Source organism: Henckelia pumila, chromosome 4 (genome assembly GCF_033568475.1).
Source record: "Henckelia pumila isolate YLH828 chromosome 4, ASM3356847v2, whole genome shotgun sequence".
NCBI lineage: Eukaryota > Viridiplantae > Streptophyta > Magnoliopsida > Lamiales > Gesneriaceae > Henckelia > Henckelia pumila.
This window is the reverse complement of record NC_133123.1, coordinates 132,971,079-132,991,002: the sequence shown is the minus strand read 5'-3', so window position 1 is coordinate 132,991,002 and position 19,924 is coordinate 132,971,079. Positions and strand designations below refer to the sequence as shown.

The 19,924-nt window shown below is 33.3% G+C and overlaps 3 protein-coding genes across 3 annotated transcripts; 1 reads left to right on the top strand and 2 right to left on the bottom strand.

The window, feature by feature from the left end:
* Positions 1 to 4,549: 4,549 nt before the first annotated feature.
* On the bottom strand, positions 4,550 to 8,432 carry LOC140894389 (vesicle-associated membrane protein 727). Its single transcript, XM_073302897.1, has 6 exons — positions 8,275 to 8,432; positions 7,582 to 7,808; positions 7,292 to 7,490; positions 7,083 to 7,203; positions 4,963 to 5,025; positions 4,550 to 4,874 (listed from the first exon to the last, which is right to left on the bottom strand). The coding sequence occupies exons 2-6, from the start codon at positions 7,769 to 7,771 to the stop codon at positions 4,746 to 4,748; spliced, it is 702 nt and encodes a 233-aa protein (XP_073158998.1). The 5' UTR covers positions 7,772 to 7,808; positions 8,275 to 8,432; the 3' UTR covers positions 4,550 to 4,745.
* A 1,131-nt stretch (positions 8,433 to 9,563) lies between these two features.
* Positions 9,564 to 12,449, top strand: LOC140865415 (large ribosomal subunit protein mL43). The gene is made up of 3 exons (XM_073270055.1): positions 9,564 to 9,744; positions 10,909 to 11,015; positions 12,017 to 12,449. The coding sequence occupies exons 1-3, from the start codon at positions 9,665 to 9,667 to the stop codon at positions 12,187 to 12,189; spliced, it is 360 nt and encodes a 119-aa protein (XP_073126156.1). The 5' UTR covers positions 9,564 to 9,664; the 3' UTR covers positions 12,190 to 12,449.
* A 601-nt stretch (positions 12,450 to 13,050) lies between these two features.
* On the bottom strand, positions 13,051 to 15,895 carry LOC140864540 (uncharacterized protein At2g38710). Its single transcript, XM_073268785.1, has 5 exons — positions 15,622 to 15,895; positions 14,743 to 14,862; positions 13,907 to 14,021; positions 13,637 to 13,730; positions 13,051 to 13,491 (listed from the first exon to the last, which is right to left on the bottom strand). Exons 1-5 carry the CDS (start codon positions 15,723 to 15,725, stop codon positions 13,283 to 13,285), a joined length of 642 nt encoding a protein of 213 aa, XP_073124886.1. The 5' UTR covers positions 15,726 to 15,895; the 3' UTR covers positions 13,051 to 13,282.
* Positions 15,896 to 19,924: the final 4,029 nt, after the last annotated feature.

The following is a 19,924-nucleotide window of genomic DNA, read 5'->3' as shown; positions in this document are numbered from 1 at the left end:
TATTCTTTGAACATTTCGTGTTCCTTGAAAATTGGTTTCAAAAAAGGTCTCTTTCGAGGTGCACCAAAATAAAATTCAGCTTCTATTCCCCAAACTATTAAAAAAAAAATTAATCTTTTTTTTAATTTTAAAAACTATTAATTTAGGGAGTTAGAAAAACACGTATTTATTTCAATTAAAGTGTTTTAAGAGCCCTACAAGTCTAGGGGTGCAAACGAACCAAACATGTTCGTGAGCTTTACGAGCCCGCTCGATAAATATTTGATTCGTATTCGAGCTTATCGAACTCGAGCCGAATTCGAACATGTTCGAACTTTTTTTCGAGCCGAGCTCGAGCCGTAATTACCTTGTTCGATAGTTCGCGAATAGTTCGCGAGCCTTAATATTTAATTAATATAATATAATTATATAATAAATATATATACATTTCAAACTTTTTCGAACATTTCGAGCTTTTCGACCATAATATCCGAATAGTTCACGAATAGGTTCGAATATTTCGAACCAAACTCGAACTCGAACTTCATTTCGAGCCGAGCTCGAGCCAAAATATTTGAAATTATCGAACTTCAAATCGAACTCGAACTCGAATATACTCTTATTGAGCCGAATTCGAGCCTTAAAATTTTACATTATTCGGCTCAATTCGGTTCGTTTGCACCCCTACCTACAACACCTGTCCAAACAATTATAAAACCATAAAACACTTGTTTTAAAAATAATAATAATTTTCATAATTTATCTTCTGAATCTAGTTAATTACGGCCCACATTATTGTTTGTTTATAATCTATTACTTTGACTAATGATCCAGTAAATCTGAAACTAATTGGCCTCGAAAACATAAGGCCAACTAGCAGCCCAACGACGACCGAAATAGTCATTCATTTTCATCGTCTTCAAGCCCATCAACTAATCCCTTAATCATTAAATTAAATAATTAGGTATTAAACAAAGTAATTGATTGATTGGAGGAGATCTAGCATATTTTGAACATTTAGTTGTTTGTTTATTTTAAAATAAGAAAGAAATTGACGTTTAACTTTATTGGATATTCATGAATTGTTCTTGTTTAATTAATTGATAAACTCATATATGATAGATACGCTGAGCTGTCTATTGTGATTATTAGAAGCAATTATTAATTAGGCACAAGCCAACATGGCATTTATCAAGTAGCATATGGTAGGACACTTATGTCACAGTAATATCAATTGCATCTCATAAATTATTGCCATTGGATTGCTAATTGTATGTAAAAGGACGAGAAATTTCTACGTCCATCTAAGGGTACTGAAATAGTTAGCGTCACAAAGAAATAAGTGGTTTGCTCATCACTCCAATGTTGTGTTTTTAATTGAGTAATTTTGTGTCTTGAACTATAAAAGAAGATATATTAATTGAGGCATTGAGACTCTGTTTTTAATTGAGTAATCGAGAACTTGAGATTCTTTGGTCTCATGTTCGATTATCGCTGATTGTGAGTAGTTTTTTTAATTTATTTAGGTAGATTTAGAAGATTTTTTTTGTAATTTTTTTGCTCGAGATTAGCACGTCTCGAGTAAACGCTCAAGTTCCGTCTGTAGTAGGGACAATTACTTTATATGATTGTAATTTGGATCAAGATTGTATATGTATTCTCTAAAAAAATGATATTTTAAAATGTTGTGTTATTTGAGCACGTATTTTAAATTTATATGATATATAGCTGATTTGTCGATTTTATTCAGACTGCAAAAAAAAATTTATATACTGATATACATTTAAAAATAAATTGTCCACTATGTGTGCATCTAAGGGGCTGATTTGATTTGACTTTTTCAAAAACAAATTGATATATCTTAGAATAAACTATAAAAATGAACTATATAATTGTTAATTAACAAAAATATAATGATTCAATTATGAAACTTTTTTGTTTAGTGTATCATTATATTTGAATATTGTGCGGATTCTTGTCGGGTTCGCATGCATAAAACGTTTGTCATATAATTCTACGTAACATTCTAAGCACAATCATTTAATTATAGATTAACCAATTCATCTCATTTAAATTTTAAAAAATTTCAAACATAGAACTATGGATTTATTATCAAAATATCTTATTCGAGTTAAAATTCAAAGGTCAAACAAAGTTAGTTTGATTATTTTTTTCCATTTGTCCGATTAATTCTAAATCGCATTTATTATTTGACATTACTCACAATATTGACAAATTGAATTCATAGAGAATCTTAATATAAAATCGCAGCCTTTGTTTATGCAACTATTATTTCATGGTTTCTATCCTAAACTATATGTTTCGCATATTATATATATAGTCCTTATTGGATGTATGAATAATGAATTTCTTAAAAATAAATATAAAATAATTCGGTGTATAATATATTAGATCATAATTTATACACACAAATTATAAAATATTGGTAAAAAATTTAAAAATAATATTGGAAGCATTTGCAAAACGGGACCCTAATGTGGGGAAATTATGCCAATGTGAATTGATACAATATTGGCTAATCAAACCATGGAAATGATTGGCATCAATTGATTTTGACAACGTACCCAATTTGAACCGGTCCCCAGCATCGAACCCACCGGTTCAACCATCTTTGCCCCCGTTTTGCTTTTTCCTCGATTGACGTTTCCTGGACCCCGTTGGAAACAATGAACCGAACAACCTCGAGAACCCGGTTTTCTTGCCATCACCGCTCTTCAACCCAACCCTTCCGGTACAAGAAACCCGAGGCGACCCCGGTTCCGAAACCTGCTGAGCCGCATTTCCTTTCGGTTCGGACCGGCTCCTAAACAACCTCAACTTCCCCACCTTGTTTTCCCCAAGACTGCCGCTAACAACACATGATATCTTAGCGTTATGAAGCACCGATGCCTTAGTTTTTCGATCCGATCGGAGTTCAGAATGATGCGAAAACGAGTTGGATGCGTGGTGTAAGCCGAGTTTTCGAGATGTTTTACGTTGCATGATTGCATGACGATGATACCAATCTTGCTCGTTGTCGATCGGGATAGAAAACGATTCGGGAGGAAGATCGTAGAAGCTTTCGGATGAATCTGATTTAGATTCCGTTGCCATTTTTTGGCTAATGTGCTTGTTTTGGTGCAAGAAGTGGGAAAGAGAGAGAGAGGAGAGAGGAAGATGGTTTGGTTATATTGAGGGAAGCACAAGATTACATTGAATAAGTAATTTTAATTATTTTTCCATAAGATAATGATGTGGATTTCAAATGTTTTTAATTTCAAATATAAAGACAAATTATGTACCTCCTATTCGAGATGTCATTTTGTCAAACACACTTGCATTTTAATACATAATAATAATAATATAATACAAGGTAAATTTATTATTTTTATTATTATTATTATTATTATTATTATTATTATTTCTTTGTTTTGTTTTCTAATAGTTGTTGTTAGGCAAACACGAGTAGGGGAATCGATGATGACTTTTCGTTCATATATACATTTCTCGCCGAAAAATTTAAATATAATTATTTTTAAAAATACATGTGTTTTTTTAAAATTTGAACGAACCGAGTACCTTACTTGGATGGGAAATCGTGGACTTGCTCACCGAAGCCCAATTGACCAAAATTGCCTGGGTAATATCATGATTACACAAAGTAAAAACCATATTATTATTAATTTGATTTGTATCAAGTAAGGTAATGTCATAATTGCACAAAGTAAAAAACCATACTGCAATTTCAATGGATTACATTTGTATAAACACCATGTCATAATTAAAAGAATTAAACAGAAACTAAATTGAAATTTTAATTGATGAAATTAAAAAAAAAGGGAATAAAACAATATAGTAGACGACGACGAAATAAGCTTAAAATTAATAATAATAATAATAATAATAATAATAATAATAATAATAATAATAATAATAATAATAATAATAATAATAATAATAATAATAATAATAATATTTAACTTAACATAAAACATAACTCGGTTTAGTAATATATTTTAATTAGAAGTATACTTACATTAAAATGATTTTAGTTCGCAATAAATTATATATACACAATGTATAGTTTTGAACCGTGAACATCTATGTATGCATCACTGAGGCAACGTTCTGTATATTCAAATAGATAAACGCTAACTTAACTAACTTAACCAATGCTCACATAAATGCATATAATAGTTGCTCACCATATCAAAACTTGTGGGTGTATTGTCAGCTAATTCATTGCTGTTGATGATATAGAATAGGTATGAACGGAGGAGCTCGTTTGAAATTGAAACCCAAGAAATGTAAAGTCAGCATAAGAATTTCCACTTAATTTTCAAGTCCAAGAATGAAATATTCAACTAAAAAGGCGTACAATTCAATCCTCAAACCCCACGCGTAGGTTGGGGGATTCAAATATTACATGAACTGTAAAATCCACAAGTTATAACTTGCTTCTTACCGGAGCTATTTCAGGACACCGATAAGGCGTGAGAGACCAGACGCTCTACAGTATATTCTCGAGATATAGACAACACCTTATCGACCCAGCGTAGTACACCATACAACATAAACCTCGCTTAATTAACAAGATGGCAATAAAGGATCCGGAAGGAATATGCGTGTAATGTGCAAGAACATTAACAATGCCTTAGTGTTTCACCAACAACAAATATACAGGAACATACCGTGCTAGTACGAGAAAAAGAAACAATGTCACTCACAATATATTCAATAGGTTTTAGATCCAAAGTCTGCCATGTTTAGTGAAATATGAACCAAATGATGAAGAGGAGGACAAGAACACCTCCTCCAACCATCAGCTTCATGTGAAGATTTTGCATCCACATTTTACGACGTAGCTGCCTTCCTTGCCTTTGGAAGCTGTCAGCCTGAACAAGATATTATTGTGAACATGCTATGACGAGATATCCAAGTATCTATATTTTCCTGCAAGTTTTGACTGAAGAAACTTCTCACCTGGAACTGAAGATTTTCTGTTTTATCAACCAGTAGTTCAATCTTCTCACCACGATCCAAAACCTGAGGGCAAAAAATAGTTCGATAATTGGTGCTATATTGAAACTGCTTAGCATAAAAGCTTTAGCTCATGTCAGGCAATATAATCAATAACTTTGTCTTCTAACAACCTTAAATAATGGGATTTTGCTCTCTTCCAAAAGTTTCGAACCTTCGACCTCTTGGCCATAACGGCATAACCATATTGAGTCCGTTTGTCCCAAAAGCACGAGCTAGTGGGAGGCAACGGAATCATTCAGTTTATATTTTACTAACCTCACATACTTTAAAGGAATAATTTGGCGAACATGAATGAGAGAGGAAGCCATTTTAATTTAGGTCCAGTGAGTTAATAGAGAAACCAAAGTTGATGCTTCCACTGGGCTTAGATGCCAACTTACATAGATGCAACAGTGATAAATCAGCTTCATTTTTTGGTCTTGTTTCCACTTTCCAGTTATTCTCGATACTATTTTAAAATATTGGATTTTCCGTTATTTAAATTGTGTCCATAATATTATCTCGGGATTTAATCCAATAGAGATGATAAATCTTTCGTTTATGAATTCAATGAATGAATTACCTCTCAATGATCTTGAATGGGATCAACATCATGAATAACATCTGATATATCAAATCAACTCGTAGTCTCCCCCAAAAACATGTTCTTTTTTACCGACACACAAAGAAAATATTTTGTTTGTTCATACAATCCAAATAAAGATAATCTCACAAAATTAGTCTCGCTCTGGCACAATTTTCTCAGGTCGTCTCATTGGATTGTAAAAACAATCAAGGTCACTTGCAGTCTATTCCCTATCACATAGCAAAGTAGAGCATTCCCACTTGGAGTTTTCTAAGTATGATGTGTTTGGAGTGAATCACAGGACATGCAAAAACCTCAACATGCAATTTTTCTGAGCCTCTTGCACATAGTTTTCACCTTAAGAACATATCGATACATCTCAGTCATAAAGCATCCTAACATCCCAGTAATACAGCACATCTGGCATCCTCAAGATAAATTCGTACTAACGAGCACATAATAAAATAATTACAATTATGTTCGCATATAATGTAAAGGAACTTCCAACAACAATCAGATTTAAAATACCCTGAACAGCATGAATGCTCAAGCAATCTCATTTAGTAGTGTTTTCTATTTACAGATGGTATGCTTTGAAACAAGATTCAAAAGTCAATCAAATGATAATTCATATGCTTGTGAAAGATTAATTTATGATGAGAAGTTTGACATTTCCGGTCCACCTTTGTTGCAAAAATGTGCTTGAATATCCTAAAGGAAACCATATTCCAAACACGACAGGCTTGCGAAACAAAATGGTGAACTGAAGTTCATCATTTAACCGACAATAGAAACTGCATCATGACATGCATTTAATGCTAAGAAATCAAAAATAATACAATGACCTGATTTCAACACTCTTAATCAAAGATCCCTAACGACCCGAAGAATTGAGAGGTCCTTTTGGAGTCATTTATTTGTGAATAAGTCATGAAGCTGAAGAGGAAAGAGAACGACGACAGATCTTTCACTTACACCTTCAAGGGCTCTTTTCTTCCCATTTCATGTGCTAGCAGGCTATCCCACAAACAACACCACTTCAACCCATCCCCAACACACCACTCCCACCACCCCCCCCCCCTCCCCCCCCAAAAAAAAAACCCCAACCAAAAAATAAAAAAAAGTAAAAAAAAGAAGTGCACATCCTTTTCACTCAGTTCTTCAATACATTTTAGAGTCTATTGATAGTGATTCACTGACTGTTATGAGCGCATGATATTATGTAAGCAGAGAATCTTCTTCTGGCTCAACATTCTATGCAAGCCATGCTTGGTTGCAATGGATGAGAAAATAAACAGGTTAAGGACAGATCCAAGTGCTAGTTCAAAGTCCAGCTCACTGAACTTTGGAAACTTTTAATCATACTCAGCCACAATAAAAACAAGCATTTTTATAGCGCACAGACATGATCTTTGGCACATTTCTTTAGCACCCATATGCAACAATTAACCTATAGCTAGATTCCATCTAACAGTCATATGAAATGAACGATTACCTTCTCTATATTGTCCATCATGATCCCTTTGACCTCGGTTATTTGTGCCTTCAATTTGGATAGCTTATTGATTTCTTCGGGATGATTCATGCAATATTCCATGTGCTCTTTAAGCCTTGGCCTAGTAAAGAACACAATACAAAATTCAGCAAATTTTTGGAAACCAGAGAATTTAACTCATCATGCAATTCCATAAGCTATTTACGAACCCAAATTCTCTGTCAAGATTATACGCAATGCTAAATCGATCCTCAAACAGATCATCGTCCTCATCATCGTCTGCTAGAGGGTGTTGTTCATCATTCTTGATGCTGTCTCCATACCGTTGTTTGAAATCATCCTTCACTTTCTCAAGAAATACGAAAGGTACACTTCTCCCCATTGATTCGTCCGCAACAACAAGGAAGACTGCAAATCAAATGAGCAATATAATGTTTCTAGATATAATTTGAGCTGAAAAGGACACAGGCACAGTGGAACATGTCACAGGATCTACTACCAAATCCACTGTCGAGGAGGAAATTGAACGTGTGACCATCGCATGAGTAAGTGTACTTGCTGCTATTAGAAGGAAGCTTTTGCAAGCACTGGACGGCAATTGTACTGAAGTTTCCTGAATAAGGAGTGTGCTCGGCCAGAACAACAGTCCCTTTCGCAACAAAGCTGTAAATCAAACCTTTTGGACTCATTTTCCCAAAACCAATCCAAGGGATAAGTCCTTTTCACCTAAAGTTAGAGAAAAAAGCACTTAGTCAAAACAAATGACTCGGGAGATGTACTCCCTCTACCAGAACCCCAAGCAAAGAAAAAAATACAGAAATAACCCACGAGACCTAAGACCCAAATCAGGTTCTGCATGCATATATAAATATATATACAATTTCTTCAGAGCCAAAATAATATATACCCCATTACCCTAACCACGATCAGTCAAAATAACGCAATTAACAAAACAAAACCAACAAAATCAAAGACATCGCAACGAAAATCAGTATGCTCGCATTGCAAGTGGACACCTCAATGAGTGAAAATCGAAACGAACCCAGAGGAAAATTGCATACCTCAACCCGAAATTAACGATAAAATAAAAGTAGTAACTCAAAACAATCACAGTAAAACAACAGCATGATAATTATCATCATCATCAAATAAAAAAAGCTAAATTAAATCCATAAGACGATTGAACTGAAACCTGTGATACGAAGCGAAATTAATAGATTCGGATCAAGTCCTGGAACGATATCAATTGATTTGGGGGGAATGCGTCGTGCTTAAGAAATCAGAGGCAGTAGAAATGAATGATTGCCCACCGATTTGCAGCCTATTTCTCCCTTCTTAACCCAAATTGTTTATTTATAAAAAATAAAAAATAAAATATAAAACATATTTAATAAAATCAGTTTCCCGAAAAAAGATAACACGTTTTCAAGGGTTGACGCCAAAATTTATCCTTTCCCCGATCGGACCCACCCGGTTCAGAATTCCAAAATCGTGCAGTTCAAACACGTTTATCTTTTCGTTCAGGGGTAGAAAGAAATACCAATTTTATTTATTTATTTTTTTTATACATTGAGATAATCGTATAAAAAAATATCTGATTTATCGAATTTTTTTTGAAATTTTCGAATCCGTACAATAGAGATATTGAACTTTTCGCCTTTTGCATGATAACGTCACAACAATACGAAATTTGGAAAATATAGATATATATTGAAATGTAGAATTAATGTATATGAATTTAAAAAATATTGTTTATAAAATGAAAAATATGTTTTTTTAGCCGAGAATGGTATATATCGAGATATGTTGCCTAAATCTTGGTATAATGCAAAATTTCGATATAATCGGTTATTAGTAAGACATACCAAAAATTTCAATACACCGAGACTCGATATATTGAAAATTTAGGTACGATACATTGACCAACCCACATGTTAGGCCACCTGGGCTCCAAATTTTTTTTAAAAAATTTATATATTAATTTTGTTAACTTTTTTATTGATCTGATATTAGTTGGGATAAAAAATTTAAAAGATTAAGAAATTTAATATTTTAGCTCGAGTAGTTTTTTAATCTTGGCTTGGCTGTTGCTTCGGTAAGAACCGTACGATGCACCATGTCTGATCAAACCGAAAAAACCGCATTAAATTAGAATTTCGATTCGGTTTAGGAGTATTTAAGAGAGCTTCTTAGAAGCATTTTTCGGCTTTTTTTTCAACAAACTTTTGAAATTTTGTGAAATTTTGTTAATGAAAAATTGAGAAGTATTTTCTAGAACTTTTCCCAAACACTAGTGTTACTTGATTATTTTTTAAAAAAATACCTGTCAATTCAGTTTAATCGCTTAGTTTTTTTTTTTTTATAATTTTAAATATGGATTACATCATATTCATTTATATATTAAAAAAAAAAACGTTGGGCCCTGACTTTAACTTGTATTTTGTTGGGCTTCAAAAACAATATAATCAATTATATGATAGGCCCTTCTTTGATTTACTGGTCGGCCTCCATCGTTATAGAATCAAGCTTCGATTGATTCTTTCCAGTGCAGCGTGGGGAAAGCTGCGATCTTTGAATCGGAAATGTCATTGAGAGGTGTGTGGCAATTACAGAAACTCGTTGTGAGTTTCTGTAATTGGGGCGGCAGCAGCAGAGGCATCAGGTCAATCGTTTTTTCAACACTTTGCTCGCCTTGTTAGTGTTGGATTATTCTATTTGATAGGCTTTTCTCCAGCTGATTTATGGGTCTCGATAGGTTTTTTTTTTTTTTTTTAACATATGAAGGATTAATGATTTTGATAGAATTGGGAGAGAAAGTTTGATTTGTGGAATCTTTGTCGCGCATTACGATAAAAATGAAGATTGAGATTTTGTTGGGCTTGGTTTCAAGAACTTTAGTTTATCTGACCTGTGATAAAGGAAGGGGGAGTTACCCCTTTGTTTTGAAGTCTTGGTTTTGGTTATGTCGGGGAAACAGAAAGGAGCTGTAGAATGGCTAGAATGAATTCTGTAGTTTTACTCCGTAACCATTAACTCATATAGTTGGACTAGTCATAGCCCAGAAGAGTTTAATTGTTGCACATTCTAAGAAGAGGAAGATGTTTAAAAACACTTATTCCGTAGGTCGTGACACTATGCTTATGCTACTTTAGATTTTGAACAGTTTGTTGCTTATTGAAGTTTTATATGTATCCCATAAAATTCAATATTTTGTTCACAGGATGGAATGGAAAATAGGACTCAATGTGCTCATATGGGTGTCTAAAATTCAAAAAATGGTAGTATATGGTATGATAAGGATGCTAATGTTATATCCTTAATTCCTTAAATTACGAAAAATACAAGGGTGTGCAATCCACCACCACCACCCCATCCCACCCCCCAACATAGGGAGTTGGGTCTCCTTCCACTTTCCATTTTGCTCAACGAATGGCTATTCAGTTTTTGTGAGCTTAGAGATTAACACATCAGGTCTAGTATATTATTTCTTTCAAGCACAATTTTGGTCTTGTCGCGAATGAGTACCCTTCATTCTCTATTATAATTTATAGTTTACTCTTTTCTCTTGTTTAAAAGCCAAGTCTGAATATATCGGATGATAGCCCATAATACATGTCTGGGATAGTGGCATAACACATTGATGTGTAGTTATTTAGTCTCATGGTAATATGTAGTGACTAAATTTGCATATCCTTAGAATTTACAGTCATCTTATGCATACTTGACGGAAATGGATCAACAACTTAATTTTTAATGAGTGAAATGGTACTGATTATTTCGTTATATAACTTATAAAGAGGACTGAGTATTTTGACTTTGATTTTAGGGAATTTATGGAATCTCATCTTCCAGCGTTTAGGGAAAAAAATCCCCATCTGGAAGTGGTCACAGAGCTTAATCGTGGTTATCATCCTCTTTTAAAGGGGTTATATAGTGAGATCGCTACCTCTCTTTATGTCTTCTTGTATGTCTGTGAATGTTTTAATGCTCGCACGTGTTGAAAATGTTCGTAATGAAAAATATGCGTTGAAAATGTTCGTAATGAAAAATATGCTCTTCTTGGAATCAATTTATTCTGGTAACATCTTAGATATAGGAGAGTTTATTTGGTTTCTGTTACGGGATTTTTTGTCTTCAACTTTTTTCAAGTTGTAAAAAATGAAAATTGTGCTGTTATCCATTTTTAACCGATATTTTAAGTGGAAAAAGGGAAAATTACTTGGACCATTTTCCGTGATACTGATTTTTCAACATAGATAAGAACATCGGAAGAATGGAGATTGCAAATTTGACATGAAAGAAGGGACTGCGTTTTGAAATGTTTGACTGAAAAATAAAGAAGCTTGAGTTTTTGAATGATAAAAAAATACTGGAACTATGATCAATCTACTTTTGCGTTGATCTTTATTATGGAAACTCTTTAGTAGTAGTTTAGAGTACCCGAGACTTTTAATCGAGGAAGAATGATGAGGTCACGTTGTTCAGAATTGCTTCTTCTTTTTCTTTTTTCTTTTTTTTTTTTACCAGAAACAGTGACTTTTGTGCATCATGTCACACCACCTAAGTAGTTGTATTAACGAGGGAACGATGGACTTTTTTTTTATTTAATTCTTTGGAAATATGGTGATACAAGTCTCAAACTAACGTGGATTCGCAAGACTGAGGTATCATCCACGAACAGTGAAGATGGCTTCCATTGAGCTGATTGCTGAACACCGACATATCATAGTGAGAGAAATTACAAGCGAATGGTTTTAGATACAACAAGCCAGTTTCAGTAATAGTCGGACATAGGGTGGAATTGATGCACATATAACATGCAAGCTGATCATACTTGCCAATTATCACCAGCTACATTCTTTTGTTCTCTGCTGATGCAAGAAGTGCTTCCTGTCAATTAGACCCGAATGTTTTATTATTTATTTGTAATACAGGAAACAAGAACGAACGTGTAGTCTGCATTAAGAATATGACTCCAGACGAGATACTCCAATGCGCAACCAGGCTAAGAAACTCACAGGGAAGAAAGGTGATAAAGCTGAGGACAAGGCATGTTACAAATAACCCGAGTGTTCAAGGGACATGGACAACCAGCACTGTGATTTGAATGCAGCCTGGTGTTTTACGCGTGTGGCTATTTTGGGGTTCAGCGAGGGGAACCAGCTGCTGTGTTTTGACTGAGGGAGTGCTGAATAAGTTCTATATGATCAAATAGTGTACGAAGTTCCTGGAATTGTTACGAAGTCGAGAAGGTTATTCTGTTTTATGTTTTGACGACTTTGATTTTTCTTGGCATTCAAATGGATTTTGCGGTTCGGGATATAGTGTATTTTCTGAACTTTGCTCTAATTTTTATTGTTCTTAATTCACTCACCGGCTAGTTTCTTGCTCATGCTTGCTTTGGGATTACTCGATATTTGTATGATCCCCAACGATTTTAAACGAGAAGATTTAAAACGCTTTTTGATAAGGTAGTTGTACTAACTATAATAAATAGATGCATCAATTCATTTGGTTTGATTACATTGATTTTTTCCGAAGTTGAACATATAAAATTTCTGAATTTGGTGCTTCTGAATCGAGACTCGAGAGTTAAAAATAAACGTAGTAAAAAATAATCAGCGTTCAGTTTGCTTTTATCAAGTGGTTTTTCCCCCATGTTTTTTTAAATGTGGGGCTGGATGGATTCAAATGATTAGAAGATAAGTCCAACGTATCTCATCTAACGATGCATATTTATCTCATCTAACGATGCATATTTAATTACACGTTGAGTCGTTAATAAAAAATTCAGTTTCTCGGGAGCATATTTGAGGTAATGCAATTAATAAAGTATTCTGTTTAAAAGGGGTGGGACCTTCAGTTCCGAATGGGACTTACCTTAACATCCCAAACATGTAAATACCATCTGAAACCACAAAATTCATACTCCCTAACCTCACTCTTTTCTCTCAAACACAACAGCATATTGCTAAAACGTTTTAAATCAACAATTAACCCAAACATGATAGTTACATACAATGAGTGAGACCAATAGTTCCATTCGGGGAAATTTAAATAAATAGTATCTTGATCATGAAATGGATTTTATGGAATTTGGTACATATGTAATCAGTCCCATTCAGTTTTTTGCTGAAACCAATAATACCTTCCCTTATCATCAGCCAAATAGTTGGAGGCTGAAACAGAAGGTGTAGGAATTACCAATAATTGCTTGGTTTTGCCCCAGAAATAGTCGGAGCAGCACCTCGAGTTGTCTTCACATAGGTAACATAATCACTGTATCGCATAGTAAATAGAGTGCTCTGGTAACGTGTTAGTCGAATACGTCTTCTCAGGGGTTCGGTTATGGGACCATTGTAGCCTGCCTTTCTCATTAACGAGTCAACCGCTTCAATCTTTGTCCAGCCTAACATGATAAAAACAAGTTAAAATATTAGAAGTGGGGAGCTAGATGTTTCACTTGGAATTTCCGGAGTAGGGATTTACAGTGCGAAAGTATTTTTAGAGTTGAGTTTTATATGAAGGGAGAAATCGAAAGGATCAGAAGTCACCTTCATGGGCAGCAACCTCAGGCAAGTAGGTAGCACTACGTGCTGTATTGTAATCAGGATCAGTAAACTCAATAATTATCCCATGCTTCCCGACCTGCCAGGAGGACATAATTACTAGAGATTGGAGAATAACATTTTAACGAAAACCTTTTAGGTTAAATTCACATTATCCGAATGGTTTGATATATGCCAAACCCGAAAATTGCACATCAGGCATACATGCATTTATACATATTTCAAAACAGCTTAAATTTCATTGAAGGCTCTAACCTCCCAGTCCAGGTAGTCACGAGCGATTTCATAATTAATCAGGATGGAAACTGTACATTCCAAATTAGGCAACTCCTTTGCTTGTATAGGGGGAAATCGTCGGTCGCTCAGGGCACTGCAAAATATGAAAAGGTGACAGGTAAAGTCACAACCATCCGCACTGCTGATGGTTCTCGGTGTGATATCGAGTCAAGGGTACAACTACTGCAGCAATGTTTTTGATTAAGATTATTTGAATAAGGAATAGTCGAGCACAATAAGATGTTAACCATATTAATTAATTAATTATTCATAATCCTGTTCCCGCAGGCTAATTAGAAAGTAAATACTGTAAAATGCTCTAAATTTCAACGATGACTTGAGAAAGAAATGAGTTTATCCATGCGTGTACCATCCAAAAATATGTATATAAATATGCTTAAGCACAAGACTGTCAACTTTTCAGGCAGGTAAAAGATCTGTAATTTTTCCCTGGCTCCGTTCCATTGTAGAGCTATTTGTTTCGCATAATTCTCAACAGACATAGCTTATAGAAGCTGATTAAGAAGCAGACAGTAAGACACGAAAATGTAGCAAAAGAAGGAAAAAAAATTCAGGAATAAGCATATGGAACTGGAACCAATTTTATCATGGCACTAAGATCTTGCTAAATATCACCTCTGGATCAAAATCACAAGCGTCGATCTGAAATCTATAGTTCATGATAGAATCATCACATTCAACATATGACTCAAGAGAACATATGAGAACACTACACCGCCTAATGTCCTAAAAATTTCTAGAACCAAGCAAAGCAGACATGCGGTACAATGGATCAACATATCTAATGCAAACACCTTGTCAAAGCATAGTCCTTGAATCCATTAATTAAGCCACGAGCTTCAAGAGTTCCTATGCATCCACGTAATCGAGGCTCCCCACCATTGACTGCTTTCTTCCAAGTCACAAACAAGGGGCTGAAACCAGAGTAAACTTTGAGAGAGGTATATGTCATATACTCATGTATCAAATAATTCTGTTTGGTCGCCATGCGCTTAATTTTACAGCAAAAAACCTCAGACAAATTGAAACATTAAATCCATATTTTCTTTGATTAGCAGACGATAAAGGGTGACCATCACAGCATCACTCCTGTACAGGCATGCCAACTTTTAGAAAAATGAAAGGCAAGATGTGAATGTTTGGCATCTTACAAGGGGACCTAAAGAATGATCAAGACACCAATTATCATTTTTTTCCCCAACTCACTAAGGGATGGAACACCTGTTTCCGATAGTGAAAACTTGTGGTTTGTACAAGGCAATCAAGAACAGTGAATGCCAAGCAAATAACTACCGTCATACATAAAAATCAGACATTGATTTCACAGAAACTAAAATCGTAAGTTGCGATTCCTTAACAGATGGAAACAGAAAGGAAAAACAAACAACAAATTAAAGGCGTTCAAAAATAGCACCACTTTTGGAATCAAATAAACGAACAGAAAGCAAACGACACAAGCCAAACATCACAGAGATATGTTTGTCAAATAAATTTGTGCCGGATCCATCCATATTGATCAGGTTAAAATTTAATAAAATTTTAAGAAGTAAACCAAAAAGTTTTTTAAATTTTTTTTATCGAATTCTAATGCTCCCTAATCATACCCATCAAACTCAATTCCATAAAATACCAGTACAAAAGCAATTTAAAAACATAGAACGGAAATCGCGTACTGTTGGCCCTCATCAAAAGCAGGGGGCGGAGCTTGTTCGCTGTTATAGTGCGCCACGAGAGTGTCGAAACAGTAGACCACCATCTCTCTGTTCGCCGACACCATTGCGTTCGTTTCGCAACCGATTCCACAAAAAATTCCAGAATCGGTTGATTTTGACGATCGATTCGTATGGCTTTGGATGAAATTAGGTCTCAGAGCAGAGAAACAATGATGTTGTGAAATGGAGATGATTATATGAAGAAAGGAGCATAGCTTGCTTTATGCTCTTTGCTTCCATTATTGGTCGCCTTTTTTTAAATATATATATATACATATATAGTTATGTGATGCATATATACATATATAGTTATATGATGCAACTGCGCAATTATATGAGCAACAGTTTACGTGTCGGCTTACGTTTTGAGTTTGATTTCCGTTGATTGCCTTATGTATGATTTTCTTAATTTATTTATGTAACTTTAGAAGTTTCTTTATAATTTATGTGCTCGAAATAAATAAGACTTAAGTTCACGCTCAAGTCTTGTCTATAATACAAACAATTACATTATATATCTATAATTTGGATCAACATTTTACGTGTATTTTATTAAAAAAATTCTAACAAGGGTTCTCACAATCATCAATCCTTCAGAACGCGTCGCGACTTGACCTTCGATCCACCAACACCAAGAATCTAGAGGTGGCTCAAAAGGTACTTCGATCCACCATCACCGAGAATCTAGAGGTGTCTCCCATCATACTTTCTCCTACAGTTCACGAGGTGGCTCTCATGCACATATCACTTTGTCCCACATAGCACTTATTTGCCGGGGTTTTTGCTGGTGACTGTCTCTGATACCATTAGTATACCATTGGTTCTGCTGATGACCGTCTCTGATACCATTCTGTCACGCCACAGATCTAGGCTCACGTTTTTTAAAAAATAAATTGTATAAAATACTTTAACAAAAGTTATTTGCGATTTTAATAAAAAAGCATACGACGAAGTTCAAAAAGTTACATCTATTCTCTGCCTTTTGAATACTTTTAAATTTATAAAAATTCAACTAAATAGTAAAATTTTGTTTAAAAAGAACATGTATTTAAAAAATAATTAAATTTTTTCGATCAATATATAAGTAAGATGTTTAGATTAATTAATTTATTTTAAAATATCTATAATTTTATCTAATTTTAAACTTTTGAAATTACCAAATATTTTTATCTTTATCTAAATTTTTGAATTTTGAATTTATTAATTTATCTTTACTATATCTTATCTACTTTTTAAATTACTAATATTCATTTATCTCTATCTAAACTTTTAAATTTTTTTGAAATAACTTTTGAATATTTAATTCAATAAATCATTCTAAAAATAATTTAAAAAGTAACTAACATAAAAAGTTATACGTATGCACATATCGCGTGCAAATGAAATATATATATATAGTAATGATCCACTGTACGTTTTGTGTGCACCGTGTGATGTTCGCGCGAATATTTAATTTTTTTATTTTTTAGCTTTTAGATGTTCGTGTGAACATCTTAAATGTTTGCGCAATATCACGTACTGCACACACAAAATACAGCGGGTCAAAATTTTATATATCTATATATATATATATATATATATAAATATATTTATATATTAGAAGTGTTTTAATGAAATCAATTCATGTTTTCAAAAGCTTTTGAAAATTTTTCTAAATATTTAGTGATTCTAAATCATAACTTCAAAAAGAAAAACGAAAGAAAGAAAGAAAAATCCACTTGCGTATAGCTTATCAATTTTATTTACTTTGGCACAAATGCTTGAGCATATGTTAATTAGTAACGAAGGATTTGAAGCAATAAATATTTTGTTGCTCGAATGAATTTTTGTTAAATAGAATGATCAATTTAAAAAATTCACACCTGCTTTAACACTCGTGTAAATCCAATAGTGATTGTGATGGATATTAAAATCCAGCCATAAAATAAAATCCACCCATATGTTAATTAACGTGGGATTTGAAGCAAGAAATATTTTGTTGGTCGAATGATTTTTTGTTAAATAAAATGATCAATTTAAAAAATTCACACCTCCTTTAACACTCATGTAAATCCAATAGTGATGATGGATATTAAAATCCACCCATAAAATAAAATTTCCCTGTCCAATTCAAATTTTTTTCCGATAAAAATAGAATTTCTTAAAAATAAATAGCACGATATTTATTGTTCTTACATATACTCATAGGTACCGTTTGGTTCAGGTGATATGATAAATAGTACCTGGATAAGTAATGTAATGTAATAAAAAAAATAAAAAATGATAGTTAATATAATATTTGATTTGATTGATATATTATGGTTTTTTTGATTTGATTGATTAAATTTTATATAGAAATGATAAATTACCATTTTGTTCTTTTAACAATAAATAAAATATGAATAATATTATTTATAAGGGGTAATATAATAATTTAAATTCGATGATTGGATTGATGTGAAATAAATAATTAATGATTTGATTGATATATAATAAATAATTAATAGATGAATAAATAATATAACGAGAAGAACACGAGATTGAACAGAATAACTAGTACCGAGACTATTAGTAAAGTAACCAAATGAGCCGTGTGCATACGATCCTGGGTTATAACACGAACGAACATAAGGTCCAAATCCCCCATCCATTGGAATGAAGCTAGGCGTAGCTAGCATGATCGTCAACGACGGGTTCGCAGTCGACGAAATTACGGAACATTGGATGAATTTTGCAGAAATAATTCACATGCTTTCTCATCTTTAAGAAGAGGATTACAAGGGCTTGTCTCGTGCTTCTTTGCTGATCTTTCTTGAGTAAGCTCCGATTTTTCTTTGAAATTTTGTGGGATATTTATCATAAGATAAAAGTTCTACTCTTTTGCCTAATTTGGCAACATCCTTTGCCAATTTCATAGGATCCAATGTGCCCATAACTAGCACAAGATTGTTTTCTATGTCCATATCACATGAATTCACATCTATAAATATAATAATGTAATTTTAAATTATTATTGTTGTCCATAAAAATATAAATATGGCTACTGGGAAGTGTGTCACCACTTACCGGCCATTTTCAATATTTTTTCCTTCAATTTCCTTCGGCAATGTTCACATCGACGGATATTCATAGCCAAAACCATGACCTGCAATACATTAAAAATTGATTTCAAATTCATATATGTAATAAATAATAATAAAAATAAAACAAAAAGAAACGAGTAAGTTTAGAAATTAAAATAAAATGCTGGATTAGTAGACTGATTTTCCATTTCACAACATGTATAATGATGATGCTGATGGGGAAAAAACATTTTTTTAGAATCTTTCGATGAATGGTTTATAGAGGCGGAAGAGAAAGGATTTGTAAAATTGAACGGTGAAATTGTTTGAGACGAAAGGATTTAATACGTGCATCCACGTAAATCGTAATGATCCGCACGTCGTCCGATGATTTGCCTGAGATACGTGCAGTGATCATCTGGCATCTGCCATGTTCAAGAACCCAAATTCTGGAGTATTGAATGAATCCGTGGGGTTTATGGGGAGACATATTTTATTATTTGAATTTTGAAGTAACAGGAACGCGGCATAAATGCGTGCATACATTATATAATGCGCTATTTGGGAATCAGTCACTAATATCTTGTGTCAGAAATTTTTGTTTGAACTCTCTAATCTCACTTTTTTTTTATGGATAAAAAACGGTACAAAAAGTTAAATATACGGTAATAATATACAATATTTGAGTACTAATAGTTTCAAATCTAGTACAAAAATCAAGATTTTGAGTATAACATTTGAATTACTTTATTACTACCAAAACTTATTATACATACATGTTTATGTACAAAATATTTATATTAAAATATTTGTTCATCATTTTTTTTACATATATTAGTATTTTGAAAATCACAAAAATCAACAATTTTTTTGAGTATTAATTTAAGATATTTGAGTACAAAAACATTTAATTTACGTATTGATTTATATATTTTTGGCATTAATTATTTCAAATTGAGTACAAAATCATGACACAGGGATTGATTTGTGGGCCCAAGGAGTAGAAACAAATTTTAATGGATCAGAGAGTGCAGAAAAAGAAAAAACCTGACAGAGACTGAATCATAAGAAATCATGTGATGGGGGAATTTTTTAACAATTAACCGTTATATAATTTGTATTATTCGTTTTGTTTTTCACCCTCTACACTCATTTTGTAAGTGTAAATATAAAGTCTAAATTAGACTCAAAGTTAAATGATAAATATAATTTGGTTACTAAAA

Excerpts from the sequence above, each read along its gene's own strand:
- LOC140865415 (XM_073270055.1), top strand. The coding sequence starts at position 9,665 with ATGTCATTGAGAGGTGTGTGGCAATTACAGAAACTCGTTGTGAGTTTC. Across the intron at positions 9,745-10,908 it reads GGCAGCAGCAGAGGCATCAG|GGAATTTATGGAATCTCATC; the intron begins GTCAATCGTTTT and ends CTTTGATTTTAG. Across the intron at positions 11,016-12,016 it reads TCTTTTAAAGGGGTTATATA|GAAACAAGAACGAACGTGTA; the intron begins GTGAGATCGCTA and ends TTTGTAATACAG.
- LOC140864540 (XM_073268785.1), bottom strand. The coding sequence starts at position 15,725 with ATGGTGTCGGCGAACAGAGAGATGGTGGTCTACTGTTTCGACACTCTC. Across the intron at positions 14,022-14,742 it reads AAGGACTATGCTTTGACAAG|TGCCCTGAGCGACCGACGAT; the intron begins GTGTTTGCATTA and ends CATATTTTGCAG. Across the intron at positions 13,731-13,906 it reads GTGACTACCTGGACTGGGAG|GTCGGGAAGCATGGGATAAT; the intron begins GTTAGAGCCTTC and ends TCCTCCTGGCAG.
- LOC140894389 (XM_073302897.1), bottom strand. The coding sequence starts at position 7,771 with ATGAGTCCAAAAGGTTTGATTTACAGCTTTGTTGCGAAAGGGACTGTT. Across the intron at positions 7,204-7,291 it reads AATCTTGACAGAGAATTTGG|GCCAAGGCTTAAAGAGCACA; the intron begins GTTCGTAAATAG and ends GTTCTTTACTAG. Across the intron at positions 5,026-7,082 it reads TGATGGACAATATAGAGAAG|GTTTTGGATCGTGGTGAGAA; the intron begins GTAATCGTTCAT and ends TTTTGCCCTCAG.